This window comes from Gobius niger (assembly GCF_951799975.1).
Source record: "Gobius niger genome assembly, chromosome: 23".
In the NCBI taxonomy this organism is placed as follows: Eukaryota; Metazoa; Chordata; class Actinopteri; order Gobiiformes; family Gobiidae; genus Gobius; species Gobius niger.
The window spans coordinates 14,360,062-14,376,627 of record NC_136874.1 but is presented as its reverse complement, the minus strand read 5'-3'; the positions used below and the strand labels follow the sequence as shown (position 1 = coordinate 14,376,627).

Below are 16,566 nucleotides of genomic sequence, written 5' to 3'. Positions count from 1 at the left end.
GAAAATCCCATTCTTTTACGCTCACATAAGCTGCCATGTTTGTTTTGATACAGGCCATGGTTACCTGGACATTTCGCTTTTTTTTGTTGCTTTTTTTACTTGGGAAGAGACAAAATCCAAGTTACGTCAAAACACAACTGCAAAGAAAGTGAAGTGTTGAAGGCGAACCAGGACACATTAAAGGCCGGTCTGTCCAGTACTGTCAGTGAGGGCGCTTTAAACTGAGAAACTCACCTGAGGAGATGGGGAGTGGATGTGGGTCCATGTGTTTGTTGTTAAAACACTCTCGGTCACTTCTGTTTTTGCTCTTTCCAGAGTCTGACCTCCTCTATTTTGACATTAAAGATACTAAAACCGGGCCAATCTGCCAATCGTATTTTCATTTCAGTCTCAGGATGTTGTATTCCTGGTGATGATGACCAGCTGACTCTTCCTCCAGGCGCCTCCAGGCCTCACGGTCACCCACACTGTCCCTCACTGATGACCCTCACGACCAGCTCTTTATTTGTCATTTATTTTTAGCACACGCGCCCCGTCGTGAGCAGAGATGATTATCATAGTTACATCACAGACATAATAACATTGTCAGGAGAGAGCGGGTGAGTCAGACAGACCATAATCCAGTCCAAACAACACCAATGAACTGGAGCTCTTCCCTCTCAGTATGACCAGTGTGATTTCAAACGGAACCTTCATCTTCATCTTAGCAGTGATAAAAGTTTGAATCCTCTGTTGTCGTGTTGTTGTGTCGACAGGAAAGCCATAGCCCGGTCAGGACTCCGTCAGCTGCCCTGCGACCCCTGCACGTCCTACCTGGGCAGGACGGAGCCCGAGCAGTACCTCCGCTCCGCCGTGGACTGGACTGTGAGCACACATTTAGATATATGTTAAAGAATCAGTCGAGTTTATAAACAGTAACATCAACAGCCACATACATTCAACAGTCCATCATTCAATATAATGTGAAGTGGGTCTGTGAAAACACTCAATCATTATTGACCTGATTATTCACGTGTAGATGACCCAGGATGATGTTCTCCCCCTTGTGTGCAGGAGGCGGCGATGTACGGGGAGCACGTGTGGTTTGAGACCAACGTTTCCGGAGACTCCTGTTATTTGGGGGAGCAGGACTGTGTGGCCCGAGCTCAGGTGAGGACTGGACACCGTCTGCGCCCTTTGTTTGGGGGAAAGTATGGAGCGTTTTATTATGGAAACGCAGCAGAGCTTATTAGAGGAAAGTAAACACTGGAAGAAGAAGGAATCATGGATTATCATCAACCAAACAAACAAACTGTGAGACTATCCCAAAATGAGCACACCCACACATAACAAAACACTTCTGTAATCATGATAAATCAATGTGGAGAAGAAAAAAAACACAAATGCTTCCCCAAAGTCCAAACTCAAAACACATGTTAAACTATTTACCCTTAGACTCTTTTCTCTCCACAGTTTAGTCTTGTTCCTGCTCTATGTGACAGTGCCCTCTAGTGGGTGTCAAACGGGATTGCGCCTTCCTGCAAATATTACAAAACTTATCATTTCATTGTTTTTTAAGCTCTTAACCAGTGTTAATTTTGACAACATATTTTATTTTAGTTTTAGTCTTTTGACTAAAATGTAATTTAATTTTAGTCAAGATTTAGTCAAAAAGTTTTAGTTTTAGTCGACTAAAATTGCATGTCAATTTAGTCGACTAAATTTAAGACTAATTTAGTCGACTTATATTGATAATATTCATTATAATCATATTTAATCTTGTTCCTCTGCTTCATGGAGCTGCTCCACATGAACAAAGCTCAGAGCTGATCCTTTGGCAGAGAATTTAGATGATCTGAGGCTCTTTCAGACGCTCAATAGAAGTTTGGATGATCTCTCCTTTTCATTTTTATTTAGTCTTATTTTAGTCGACTAAAATATCTGGACATTTTAGTCACAGTTTTAGTCTCATGAAAAACTTTTAATTTAGTTTTAGTCCAATTTTAGTCGTCAAAAATATCACTTTGACTAAAATTAAGACTAAATATTTTAGTCGACGAAATGAACACTGCTCTTAACCTCTGAACCCTTGAACCCAGCACATTTTCTCCATTTGTAGCATTACCCAAATCTAAAATCTTCCTGCAAAAAGTGTCAGTATAGCAACGAAAACATGGACGAAAATGCAAACAGAAATGTGACAAATGATTGACGAAAACATGACAAACGCAACAAAAAGCAATGAAAAAGTGACCCAAAAAGTGACAAAGGAGCAATAAAAGAGCAACAAAAACATGCTAGAAAAGCAACAACAATACAATAAAAAAGTAACAAAAGAACAAAAAAAAAAGTGTCAACAAAGGCAATGGAAAAAAAACGACGAAAAAGCAACAAAACCATGACAAAAAAGCTTCCCAAATGTTCATCTTGGACAGTTTGTCTTTAGCGCAGACGATGCACTGCGTCAAACCCCCACCTTAACCAAATGGATGTTCTCCAGTTCAGCTTTACCCAAATCTAAAAGGTTACAGTCTATAGGCCAGTGGAACGGATCATTGTCGCTCTTTTGTTGCATTTTCATTCTTGCTTTCGACTCGTTTTCTTTGCTTAATCTGCACACCTGCATGTCGAAGTGAGACTGAAGAAGATGTTTGAATTGTCTTTTGTCTCTACAGCAGAAGTCGTCGAGTCGGAGGAAGTGCGCGGCCTGTAAAATCATGGCTCACACCGTCTGCATAGAACAGTTAGAGAAGGTACGTTTGGTTTTTTACATTAGGGGAATGGAATGTGCTGAAGGATTAGCAAGAGAAGCATCAACACTAAGGCACATGTGACTAAACTAAATGCTGACTTTTTCCAGTTTCCCAGCTCCAGAGCCATGTTGCTGGACTCGCTGCTCCCGCTCAATGACCCCACTTTTAGAGTGAGACCCCCCCAGCCTTCACAAAACCTCCTCCCCCCTCTCCTCTGGTTACTCGGGACCCTCATCCCTATCCTGATCCTGATCTATAACTGATTACCTAAATTAATCACAGTTGGGTGCTTTCTGGATTCATTCTGTTGATATATTAGATACAATAAAAAGGTTTATTTTCGAGAGGCTTTTGATTATCTTAACTTTGAGCAAACTACTTCTAACTTTTAGGGATTAAATATTCTTTAAGAACTTATTTCTGGTGCGGTACACAAAGTTGGATGCCTGTAGGTGCTACTTTAAGAGATGATGTCGTCCATAGGCGTGCGAGTATATATCAGGGGTGGAAAAAGTAAGGCTCAGGGGCCAAATGTGTCATCCGCAAAAGATGATAAAGCCCAATGTGCATTCCCAACAGGGGAAAGACATCTATGTTTTCATCCATAATGCAAAACTGCAGCTATTTTTTTGCTTTGTGTTACTATTTTGACAATTACATTTTATCCAGTCTATTTGAGAATTGTGCTTGTTTGAAATAACCCAATCCAAGTCCAAAAACCCAATGTGGCCCCAACAACAAAAAGTATATCATTTTTGTGATATAAGACGAGGCATTGCGGGACGATACCGATTTATTCTGATATCGATAATATTGATGACATCATGCATATTAATGAACACTGGCATGCATATTAATGAGGTAGCATTGCAACAGCAGAGGGCAGCACTACAATTATAAGCACTTGGACCAAACACTGTCACACAATTATAATACTTTTAATGATATTATATATATTACTTTTACCTGATATATAATGCCTGTTATGGATGTGATGCTGATAAATGACCCTTAACTTCACTGTGTATATACTGTATATATGACACTTTCCCCCTAAGGACTACAGGTTAGCTTGAGAAGCGACCGTCTGGTATGGTTATCTTTGCTCTCCAGCATAATGTAATTGTATACTGTCCTGATAAATAGATAATCAAACAAGCAAACAATATATTTGATGTAAATATATGATTATAAATGAATAAATAATCCATTACATTGTACATAACATGAATTTGTGGTAGACTAATTTGTTGGTTTAGTTGTTTATCAAATGGTCCATTTTCAGTGTGTTTTAAAAATGTCTTAAAAATGACTTAAAAAGGGGTACAAGGCCCATGCATCGTAGGTTTTTTCTGAGCGATATATCGATTATCGCAGTATCGGCGTATCATAAGTTTCTAGTTAGCGTGAGCCATGTATCGTGTATCATATCGAATCGTGAGGTTTCCACCCCGAGTTGTCCCTAAGAGTTTAAGAGCCTGTGAAGTTACAATCTCATCTAAAGTTCTTGGAGAAAGTCGACTCACAGAACCAATAAAGCCTTGGGCTGATTTGACAATTTCTCTTCTGTTTCTGGGTGAAAACACGAGAGAGAAACGGGCTCAAAGTCCCCAAACCGTTTTGTCTGCAGCGTTTCCCCGGGTAATACAAAGTGCTTCTGTTCCGTACATTGCAGCCCCGTATCGCGCGATCAAACATTACGTCAAGACGTCTCTTCAGAACTCGGTATAGATTGAGTGAAATCCATACAGAACCGGCGCACGCTCGAGCTGCTTTGATCGCGGACACACGCCTGATGTTGCTTTGAAATGTTCTGACGTCTTGATCAAAGTGAGTTCAAATCAACCGCAGCGGTAAATCAGCGATCGCTTCCTTGTTTATCGTACAACATCGTGTTTGTGATGTAATAACAGATCTTTGCCGCATACAGTGTAAAAAGTCCAAATCACAACTACACTCATGAAACCACTTCTCTTCCTGCTCTTCTGTTCTTGGTTTATCCATGTGTTGCGACTCTTTCTGTCCGTAACCCATAAAGGAAATTGATCCATGACCGTCAGAAAGAGTGGCAGCACATTCATAAACCTGGGGTCACTATGGTTACCTCCTAACTGTCCAGTGTTTCAGACAAGGAGGCTTTGAGATCTGACTCTATGACCTCCCTCTGCTCATCGTCGCAGATCACATCATGTTTTTATTTTGTATTATTTTATTTTTTTCCCAGATCAATTTTCGATGTAAACCATCTTTCCGAGAAGGAGGCCCCAGGAACCATCGAGAGGTAAACGCAGCACTCTGCGTCAATAATGATTATGGATTAGAACCAGACTGACCTGTGATGGTGTGTTTGCAGCCTCTGGTGGTCCGGCATCACTGGGTCCACCGCAGGAGACAGGAGGGCAAGTGCAAGCAGTGTGGGAAGGTGAGGCATGATCAGAGAAGACTTTATTATTGACCTCACATTGTTCTATCAGCTCTCAGGAAACACTGGGGGTGCAAAACAGACTGGCTGTATCTTACATGCACATATACAAGGCTTTAAAGGGCGAAGTATATATACATTTGCATATAAATATTCATATAAATAATAAAAAATACAAATTTAAGCAGGACCGAAATTTAGAAATATCAAAACTAGGGCTGCAACTAACGATTATTTTGTAATCGATTAATCTATCGATTATTTTTACGATTAATCGATTAATCACTTGGCTGTGAATCGTGTAGTAAGTAAAATTTCTTTTTATTTTTTTTATCACATTATAGCTTAAGTCGCGGTGTTTAGGGAAGTGTTGATGGAGTAAACTAAAGGGAAATGTTTTTTGCAGGCTCTATTCATGAAATGTACATTGTACAAACCACTACAGACCCTAAATATGAAATCAAAGTAGGTTTTCATCAAAAATACTATTTTTTTTTGTCATTTTTGCTCCATTTTAGTCTGTGTGAACCAGAAAACGATTAATCGATTGCCAAAATAGTTGTCGACTCTTTCAATAATCGATTAGTCGTCGATCGTCAGCCCTAATCAAAACTCAACTCAATATTGTGAACATTTTGTATTATCTTCATGGAAATTACATTTGTCAAACTCTTGATGTAAAGGAAAACAAAGCTTAATTTTAATGATCAGCATTATGTACACAATACGCAGCAGCAAGGGGAGGGAAGGAAAGTGGAGAGTTCCTGATACAGCAGTCCTTCAGTCGTACACCGTCATACTGACCCAGTCTGAGCCAAAAGGAAACCGACTCTTAAAGGGGAGGTATAACTCTGTACTTTTAGGTCGTGAAAGTCTCTGGCACTGGTTCGGTCGTCCTAAAGAGCCTCGACCCGAGAGCGGCGCTCTGAGACCGGCTGAAACACACACTCGGGGGCGGAGCCAGCATGGTGTGAAGCAGTGGCGTGCACAGACATTATGAGGGGCAGGTGCTCAACCAAAACAAAAGGGCAACCCCCCCACCCCCCTACCCCCCTATCTATCACAAGGCACAGTGTCCAGAACCCAGGCACCTCTCCTCACCCTTCTCTCTCCTCCTCTCCCTTCTCTCTCCTCCTCACCCTTCTCTCTCCTCCTCTCCCTTCTGTCTCCTCCTCTCCCTTCCGTCTCCTCCTCACCCTTCTCTCTCCTCCTCTCCCTTCTGTCTCCTCCTCACCCTTCTGTCTCCTCCTCACCCTTCTCTCTCCTCTTCACCCTTCTGTCTCCTCCTCTCCCTTCCGTCTCCTCCTCACCCTTCTCTCTCCTCCTCACCGTTCACTCTCCCCCTCACCCTTCACTGTCCTCCTCACCCTTCTGTCTCCTCCTCTCCCTTCCGTCTCCTCCTCACCCTTCTCTCTCCTCCTCACCCTTCTGTCTCCTCCTCACCCTTCTCTCTCCTCCTCACCCTTCTCTCTCCTCCTCACCCTTCTGCCTCCTCCTCTCCCTTCTGTCTCCACCTCACCCTTATGTCTCCTCCTCTCCCTTCTCTCTCCTCCTCTCCCTTCTCTCTCCTCCTCACCCTTCTGTCTCCTCCTCACCCTTCTCTCTCCTTAGCTCAGCTCTCCCGCTCTGGCCCTGGTCTACGCTCAGCCGTGACTTAGTCTGAGTAATGCAGCTCATTTGGTGTGAAGACCTCGGGCTGAACTGGGCTCGCTTTCATTCCTCTTTTTTTTGAGCAAAGAAAGAGCTTATTTTAAATAGACAAACGATGACAGGACGTTTTGATCACTGTTCTGACGAGGCCCTCCATCTTCTGCCAGCGCCTCCAGGGCAGCGCACGCTCACAGGGCCCGTTGTCATGTCATCTAAACGTCACGTGGCTGAGTGAGAGCATGTGAAAGCAGCTGAAACTAGAGCGGTCTCTGATCAAGCCACTCGCACATCTTTGAGTAACCTCTTAACTCCCGCCTGAACCGAGAGCATTTTCTCCAGGTCAGCTTTACCCAAATCCCGTAGGCCAGTGTAACACCTCATTTGAAAGACCTACAAAACTAAATTGAGCTTTTTCCTCACATTATCAGATTTTTTTCCAGCACTTTTTTTGTTGGGCAGTCATCTCATTTTTGTCAAATTTTCGTGACTTTTTTGTGACTTTTTCGATTTTTGTTTTGGTCCATTTTTTGTCACTTTTTTGTCAAATTATTCACATTTTTTTTGTCAAATTCTTATCACTTTTTTGTCCATTTTTTTCTCAATTTTTTATCAAAGTTTTCTCACTTTTTTGTCAAATTTTTGTCAATTTTTGGTCAAATTTTTCTCACTTTTTTGTCAAATTTTTGTCCATTTTTCGTCAAATTTTTCTCACTTTTTTGTCAATTTTTTGTCAAATTTGTGTCCATTTTTGTCACTTTTTCATCAAATTATTCGCATTTTTTTGTCAAATTCTTATCATTTTTTTGCCAATTTTTTCTCCATTTTTCGTCAAATTTTTCTCACTTTTTTGTCAAATTTTTGTTCATTTTTTGTCACTTTTTCGTCCGTTTTTTTCGTCTCAGTTTTGTTGCTATTTTCACACCTTTTTTCCAGAAGCTTTTAGATTGGAGTAAAGCTGGAGAAAGAGTGCTCGGTTCAGGTGGGAGTTGAGGGGTTCAATCGTAACCTGTGGCTGTTCTCAGGGGAGCAAGAGGAGGTGAGGAAGTGAAACTACTGGATATTTATTTTATTTCAGCCTCAGTCCTCTCCCGCATTGAAGCTTGATATTAAAAGCAGCCTATTTAATTGATTTTCTCCAGCCGTGTAAAACAAATAAACGGCAGCTTGTCTTGTTGGTAAAGTCTGATTGATGTCCCGTAAGAACCGCTTCCATTCGTGTAAGCGCTCACGGCTCGATACGGCGCCTCCCTCACGCTGAGTGAAACCCTTTCCCCCCCCTCGTCTTTTGTGTCCAGGGCTTCCAGCAGAAATTCACCTTCCACAGCAAAGACATCGTGGCCATCAGCTGCTCCTGGTGCAAGCAGGCCGTGAGTCAGCCCCTCCCACACACACACACACACACGACAGATAATCAGGATGCACACGCAGTAATGTGCATCCATCTTTTAATATGACACGTCTTTTGGGCACGGAGAGCAGAAAGAAATCCAAATTTACTGCAGCAATCACGGAGATCTCTCCCACAGCAGCGATCACGGACTGAAATATGTGTCTAATAACACGGCGTATGTTTATGAGCTCGTTTTTCTCTCCGCAGTACCACAATAAGGTCTCCTGCTTCATGCTCCAGCACATAGAGGAGCCCTGTCCAATAGGGGCGCACGCGGCGCTCATAGTCCCGCCCACGTGGATAGTGCGCGTCCGTCGCCACCAGGTAACCATGGAGATGTTACAAGGATCGACTTTTAGCAGATTTTCTTCTACTTTTTTTTACTACTACACTTTCTCAAATTCAGGCGAGACACGGCAGGTGATAAACAACTTTTTCACAGGGGTCAAAGTTGAGTTTTTTCCTCCCGTAACATCTTAGTTTTAACCTCTTAACCCTCAGCAGAACCGAGGACATTTACCTCATTTCGGCTTTACCCAAATCTAAAAGCTTCTTGAACAAAACGTCAAAATAGCGACGAAATCTAGGATGGAAATACAACAAAAAAAGTGGGGAAAAAAAGCTGGAAAAGCAACAATAACACAATGAAAAAGTGTCAAAAACACGACGATGACATGACAAAAAAGCATCAAAAAGCAAGAAAAAAAGTTACATGTTTTTGTCTCTATTTTGTCATTGTTTCATCTTCGTTTCCGTAGATATATTTTTTTTACGCTTTTTTAAAGGGAATAGATTAAGTTAGCCATTTTATGCTCACTACTGCCACCTCAGGTCATCTGTGTAACTGCACCTTCTATATTAAAGGGGGGCAATATGCAAAATGGACTTTTTCAAGCTTTCCATCATGTTATTATGTCACTCCCTCATTAAAAACATGCCTGAAGTGTTGCCTTGGCACATTCACGTATTTCTGAGTAATCTGTAAAAACTCTGATGGCGGCCATTTTAGGGATAGGTTTGCCTGAGTCCTCCTAGGAACGCCCCCACCTCCTGGAGACGCCTCCGAGCTTTCGTCACCAGCCGAGTAACCAACCACTGCTCCTCAGCAGAACCCCCTCCCCACTGATGCCACAGACAGCGTGTGGAGGGGGCGTGTCGGAAAGGGTCAGAGGTTCTTAAAGAGACAGAGGCCTATTTCAAGACATTCACTACAGCCATTTTGAGAGAGACATTTTATACAAGGCAATTATTCTAATTTACTGCATTTACAGACCAACAGAAGGTTTGCTCATCATTGTAGTGTGATATAGACTGGTGCTATGTGATTGAAAAAGCATAATACCCCCTCTTTAAGCTCGTGCATGACGCATAACAACTTTTTGAGTGACAGTGCAGGATTTTAGAGGCTCATTCTACACATTAGGACATTGTTGAAACATGGAGGGGAGGAAAATGCTTAGTTTTAACATTTTTAAACTCTGTATAGTCCCTTTAAGCTTTTATGTGGTTCAGGTGGTTAAGAGGTTAACAAAATAAAAGTGTAGCTCTAAACTTGGCTCCATCCACTGAAAATATAGGCATTTTTTAAACACAAAGTGACACAAAATATTTTCTCCTCATATTCATGTCACAGCAGAAGTTTCAGATTGACGTCTCTGAATTATATTTTCATCTGATTCACCTGCAGTGTCTCGCCTTAAAAAAACAGAGAAGTGTTTGATGTCCATTCTACACACTTAAATCACAAAGTACAGTTTCCATATTGATAGTTTTGTGTCATTTTTCCGCCTCCTGCTTTAGGAGTGCAGCATTTCGAGCTCACAGCTATCGAGTGTTTTTAAATCTACGCACCCGCATGCCTTCACATTGTCGCCGTTTGATCTCGGCGCTCTGAAAAAGAAGCGAGGAGTTTGCGCCGAACGCTGCCAAAGTAACATTTCCTGTGCCCTTTTGTGCCGTTGACAGTCGTCTGTGAAAAGCAGCAAGAAGAACAAGCGAGCCTCGTTCAAAAGGAAGAGCAGCAAGAGGGCCCCGGAGGTCAGGGCTGTCAGCTTTTCCCCTTTTGAAATCAGTAAACATCAAAACGGCTCCTCGGAGACGTCATGTATGTGTCTGTGTCGTGTCAGCTGTGTGCGTGCCCCGAATGTGGGACCATATAGGAAAATTTGATTGTGTGAAAACTATCTAGACATTTTTAACTGAAGCTAGAAAAGTTTCCGATGCTCTTCCCTCGATTATCGATTATTTTTCTGTCTGGCTCTGAGATTGTGTTGACTTTCCCGCAGGAGGGGCGGCCGTGGAAGCCATTTTTGATCCGCCCCGTGCCCTCGCCGCTGATGAAACCTCTGCTGGTCTTTGTCAATCCGAGAAGCGGGGGAAACCAGGTGAGGGGACTTAAGGCGGGCTTCATTTAGCGCACAAAGGGGAAATTCCCTCCTTACAACAGCCTCATTTCGGAGGTTGTTAGTGTTGCAATTAAAGCAGTCCCATTAATAACTTAGGCTACAATTTGCAAGGTAGCATTGGGCCAGGAATTCTAATTATGTTTCTATTATGTATAAAGAATTAGCTTTGTCCCCGTGGAGTTCCACAGGGCATAGCAAATTAGAATGGTTTCAAATGGACAAAAAGGGTCAAATGGGGCTGTGCCAACACTGCAATATGTTGGCATTTAAACCACCTGTACATGATTTCTTTGCAAATTGTGAGAATGGAGAAATGTCTGTGTATACCCAATAATTGTCCTTCTCAAGATTATGCAACACAAAGTTTCTCAAAGTGCATATGGCAGGTTTTAGCACTTTTGAAAGTCTGACTTATTTAGATTGATGACATTTGTTATAAGCCTGGGGTGGCGAATACGCATGCGGCTCTTGGCCAATCAGAGTGAGGCTCTTTGCATGATTGGTATATTTCTCATAAACTGTGGCGGTCTTTAAGAATCTTGACCTAACATCCATCCTACAGACCTGGTTTTCATGTCTACACACATGAATGAGAGTCCGTATCACTCTCCTTTTGGAGGCGGCGTGTGAAAAGTGCCCGTGTTGCCTCACTCAAAGCGAGACGCAGGTTAAACAACAGTCAGGCAGATCGAGCCTCAAGCAACAGCTTCTGTGTTTGTCAAGTTTCTGATCACTCATATTCACAAAAAAGATCAAAAGTAGGAAATGAAAAAAGCTCTAACGACGTATATGATGCAAAGCACGACATCATGGCACGGAAATAAGCAAAGTCTTTCACCGGTCATAACTGTATCAAATACAACATGAAGCAGACTCAGACGGCCTCCAGACGCTCCTGATTAAAGTTTGCAAACCAGCCAGGACCGAGCTGCAAGCAGAGAGCGCACAGACCAGGGGCGGCTCAGAATTAATGCATTAAAGTCGAAATAATAACAATAGAGTTAATAAATAAATAAAATGCTGTCCCAGTCGGAGCAGAAAAGCAGGAAATGCCGGTTTATTTCATTTTAAATTTTTCAGCCATTGGATGAAAATACTCTGTCCATCTTCCACTTTGACACAATCAAGTTAGTTTTTATCGCACATACTTAGAGAAATCTGTGCAAATCCTGTCTTTTATATTTAAAAAACAATTCAACGGAAGTGCCCAAAAGGCAAGTCCAGTTGAATCGTTTTCTAATCGAGAAGACGGCACTTATTTGGATATGAAAATGATCCGTGTATCGTTTCGCCTGTATTCAAATTCCTTTACTTTAGGTATTATCTTGCCCTACTTTGCTCTTAGGGAGGAGTGCTTTTGGATTAAAATCAGGCCGGCGCTATATTACATGAAGTAGGTCGTGCTGTCATTAAGTCAGTAAACAGGTCTGCCATCAGTGCAACATATGATCCTCTTAACTAACATGGCCATCTGCTGATTAAAGCAGCAACAGCGAAGTGACGCTTTATATTAACTTTCTCTTTAGCACATCTATTGCCATTAATCTGGTCATGTGATTGTATTCTCATCCCTGATAGGGCACAAAGATCATGCAGTCGTTCATGTGGTACCTGAACCCGAGACAGGTGTTTGACCTCAGCAACGGCGGGCCCAAGGAGGGGTAGGTCCACCACACAGGAACAATACAGATTCACAATGAAGCATGCAATTAATGTATATTGTACTTTGTACTTTTAGGCTGGAGCTGTACCGTAAAGTGCCAAACTTGAGGATTCTGGCTTGTGGCGGTGATGGCACAGTAAGTTTACATTTTTACATTTTCTTCAGTTGCACATTTCGTAAAACATGATGGGGTTCCACAGGGCTTCATACTAGGGCCACAGTTGTTCTTCACCAGGCAACATTTTAGTTTTGAGTATAAAATAGACCAAACACCCATTATGATGCTTTTTTTTATGTGGAGTATTGTTTCTCAGTTATTCACAGCAAAAGTTTTGAATTGATATCTCTTTTCCACCTTTTATTTGACATTTTGTATCTATGTACCTTTATGAATTCAGTTTCCTCTTGGCACTTTGCCGTATTTACCTAAATGTTTACTGCTAACTTGGCATAACACATTTATTTGATGCAAAAAGAGATGAATGATGGGAGTTATTAGATGTCGCGGTGGTTTGTTGTTCTGTATTATATGGAAATTTCATTGTGGAGCTTCAATGCCAGTTTCCTTCAATCAGCCCTTTACATTCCCAAAACCCGTCGTGTTCTGTTTGTTTGCCCTTTTAAGATTATTCAGCCTTCTTACACCGTCTTCTGGATTCTTTTATCTTTTTTGGAATAATTGAGAGAAACCGGTGGTTGCTCATCAAATTATCAGTTTATTCACTGAAGATAAAAAAAAAAAGCATTCATCATTTGCGCTGAGGAAAAAGGTATCAAGGCTGTTTGAAATGATAATCCCGCGCCCTTGGTTCACTCCAATTTCTCGTACGCGCGACATAAAAAATACAACAAAGCCAATTTTTCCACTCGTCCAACACCCGTGCATGAAAATTGTTACCGACAGCACTTGAAGATTATTTTAAACGAGAGACTGATCATTTCTTCATTTTAAACTCCTCGACTTATTTGACTTGTATATCGAATTCTGTTGTTTTGTTCAGGTGGGCTGGATCCTGTCTTGTCTCGAAGAGCTCTCTTTAAACCCCCAGCCCCCCGTCGCGGTGCTGCCTTTAGGGACCGGGAACGACCTGGCCCGGACGCTCAACTGGGGCGCGGTAAAATCCACAATAAACATCACCAATTGTTCGATTCTTCCCCTCCCCCCCAAAAAAATGCCTTTCTGTGGTGACACAAAGCGAGACCTCAACGCCGCTTTGTTTTTTCTTCGCTTTCGGGCTTTTTCCCCCCAGGGCTACACGGACGAGCCGCTGTCGAAGATCTTGTCCCACGTGGAGGACGGGGACGCGGTGCAGCTGGACCGGTGGAACCTCCGCGTGGAGCCGAACCCCGGCGCCTCCGCGGACCTGGACGAGCAGCAGACGGATAAGGTGCAGGCTCGCGTCCAATTAGCTCGGGGTAATCTCCTCCGGCGGGGCGTGAGTCAACTTATTAACGGATGAGTCACGCGAAAGATGGTTGCCACGGTAACACCCGGATAACAGACGAGCTCATGTTCAAGTTGGTTGGAGTTCGGATGAAAGGGCACAGCGGTGGTCATTTGTCCTTTTGAGAGAGAGGCGCGAAATGGATCCAGTGTCTTTTCTCATAGAACATTAACCTCTTAGCTCCCACCTGAACATGTTTGGAGAACAGATCCTGTTCTCCACATTCTCCAAATCTAAAAGCTTCTTCAAAATGGCGACAAAAAATGAGAAGAAAGTGAAGATGTAAATTGACAAAAATGCCAAAAATCCAGCAAAAAAAGACAAAACTCCAGCAAAAAAATGACAATAATCCAGCAAAAAATGACAAAAATCCCCAACAAATGACAAAAATACAGAAAAAAATGACAAAAATACAGAAAAAAATGACAAAAATACAGCAAAAAAGTGACAAAAAAGCAGCAAAAAATGTGACAAAAAGTGACAATAATCCAGCAAAAAAAATGACAAAAATACAGAAACAAATGACAAAAATACAGAAACAAATGACAAGAATCCAGCAAAAAATGACAAAAATCCAGAAAAAAAAGAGACAAAAATCCAGAAATAAAAGACAAAAATCCAGAAACAAAGACAAAAATCCAGAAAAAAAAGACTAAAATACAGCAAAAAAAATGACAAAAATCCAGAAAAAAATGAGCAAAAAATACAGCAAAAAAGTGACAAAAAAGCAGCAAAAAATGTGACAAAAAAGTGACAATAACCCAGCAAAAAAAATGACCAAAATCCAGCAAAAAATGTGACAAAAATGCATCAAAAAAGTAACAAAAAAACCAACAAAAGTGCCATTAAAAAAGTGACATAATCACATAAGGGAAATTAAAAGTGACGACAATGGCAAAGAGGAGAGAATGCATTTGGTTTTGGCGGGTGGTGAGAGGTTAAAGTTAAGGATGCCATATTGTACACAAAACTACCAAGATACATATTATTCATTCTGAGTTTTTTTGTTGCTGTCCTAGCTCCCCCTCGACGTGTTCAACAACTACTTCAGCCTGGGATTCGACGCCCATGTCACACTAGAGTTCCACGAGTCCCGAGGTGCGTCCAGAGTTACCCCCGACTAACACTCAACTCCCTCTCAATTCTCTCTCCCCCCTTTTCTCCCCCAGAGGCCAACCCCGAGAAGTTCAACAGCCGCTTCAAGAACAAGATGTTTTACGCCGGGGTAAGTGTGTCCACGTGCACCTGCTGGGATTACTGCGCTAATGCGCCAATCAAGCTCTCACAGCGGGAGCCCTCGTTCCGTAATACTTCAATTATCTTTTCATTGAGCTCACGGCCCATGCTTAAGACTAATGGTGCTTTGAAAGTGCGATTTTGCCAGCTGCTCCTAAACGGTGGTATACGGGATTCTGGTGGTTCTCGCTGTCCTTTATAACTCCAGGCGTCATTTGATTTAATTTCATCCAATGTATCTATGCCTTAGACGTGGTTTACTCATGGTTTAGTTTAGGTTTAGTCCTGGAAGGTCAAAAATCAGAGACGAGGGCGGTGCTTGGTGTGAAAACTTTGAGACTCCACCAATCAGGACATCCCTTTCTGAAATATCAGTGGGACGTTCCTGCTTAAAGGTGCAACACGCAACTTTTTAGGCAAAAGAAAAGGTGATATTCGTGCGTTTTTGACCTTGTAGTGACCCAGTGGCTGTATGAGTGGTCATCTTGTAGGTTTTTCTGGTGAGAGGCTCCGTCAGCAGTGAAAACCTTCCAAACAATTGATCCTGGAGCGTCCCAGAGACCACTGTGATCGAAAGTAAAGGCGCCATGCTGACCACTCATGCAGCCGCTGGGTCAAAAACACACAAATATCAACTTTTTTTTGCCTAAAAAGTTGCATAATGCACCTTTAAAGGGACAAGTTAGCCATTTTATACTCACTGCTGCCATTCTACACCTTAGGACATTGTTGGAACATGTAGGAGGAGGAAAATACTTATTTGGATCCAGTATCTTTTCTCATAGAACATTAACCTCTTAACTCCCACCTGAACATGTTTTCTCCTGTTCTCCACATTCTCCAAATCTAAAAGCTTCTTCAAAATGGCGACAAAAAACGAGAAGAAAATGAGGATGTATGTTGACAAAAATGACAAAAATCCAGAAAAAAATGACAAAAAATCCAGCAAAAAAGTGACAAAAATCCAGCAAATGTATCTATGCCTTAGACGTAGTTTACTCATGGTTTAGTTTAGGTTTAGTCCTGGAAGGTCAAAAATCGGAGACGAGGGCGGTGCTTGGTGTGAAAACTTTGAGAACCAACTTTTTAGGCAAAATTAAAGTTGATATTTGTGTGTATTTGACCTTGTAGTGGCTGTATGAGTGGTCATCTTGTAGGTTTTTCTGGTGAGAGGCTCCGTCAGCAGTGAAAACCTTCCAAACAATTGATCCTGGAGCGTCCCAGAGACCACTGTGATCAAAAGTAAAGGCGCCACGCTGACCACTCATGCAGCCGCTGGGTCAAAAACACACAAATATCAACTTTTTTTTTTGCCTAAAAAGTTGCATAATGCACCTTTAAGCAGGAAAGTCCCACTGACATTTCGTAAAGAAGGAGTCTTGATTCCAGAGGGGAGCCTATTGTACATGTTTTTTAGCGACAGGGGAAACCAGAGCTCACCCTGGAGGAAACCTAGACACAGAATGAACATGAATCACATTCCTAGCATTATATCTAGTTATAGTTATATATTTTTCTGCATAAAAGGTTGCAGAATGCACCTTTAAGCTGGAAAGTCCCACTGACATTTCGTAAAGAGGAGTCTTGATTCCAGAGGGGAGCCTATTGTACATGTTTTTTAGC

General features: G+C 42.0%; 1 protein-coding gene across 1 annotated transcript in view; it reads left to right on the top strand.

Annotated features, from left to right (window-relative positions):
- Window positions 1–16,566, top strand: part of LOC306982007 (diacylglycerol kinase zeta-like) — a gene marked incomplete at its 3' end in the record, with an annotated part of 100,052 nt that overhangs the window by 14,714 nt on the left and 68,772 nt on the right. The window contains exons 3-17 of the mRNA XM_079581750.1: window positions 756–864; window positions 1,054–1,149; window positions 2,655–2,732; window positions 4,957–5,013; window positions 5,086–5,154; window positions 8,100–8,171; window positions 8,402–8,518; window positions 10,160–10,231; window positions 10,480–10,578; window positions 12,178–12,260; window positions 12,338–12,398; window positions 13,264–13,377; window positions 13,513–13,650; window positions 14,727–14,805; window positions 14,877–14,932. Coding sequence (XP_079437876.1) covers window positions 756–864; window positions 1,054–1,149; window positions 2,655–2,732; window positions 4,957–5,013; window positions 5,086–5,154; window positions 8,100–8,171; window positions 8,402–8,518; window positions 10,160–10,231; window positions 10,480–10,578; window positions 12,178–12,260; window positions 12,338–12,398; window positions 13,264–13,377; window positions 13,513–13,650; window positions 14,727–14,805; window positions 14,877–14,932 — 1,300 coding nt within the window. The remainder of the gene's footprint in view (window positions 1–755; window positions 865–1,053; window positions 1,150–2,654; window positions 2,733–4,956; window positions 5,014–5,085; window positions 5,155–8,099; window positions 8,172–8,401; window positions 8,519–10,159; window positions 10,232–10,479; window positions 10,579–12,177; window positions 12,261–12,337; window positions 12,399–13,263; window positions 13,378–13,512; window positions 13,651–14,726; window positions 14,806–14,876; window positions 14,933–16,566) is intronic.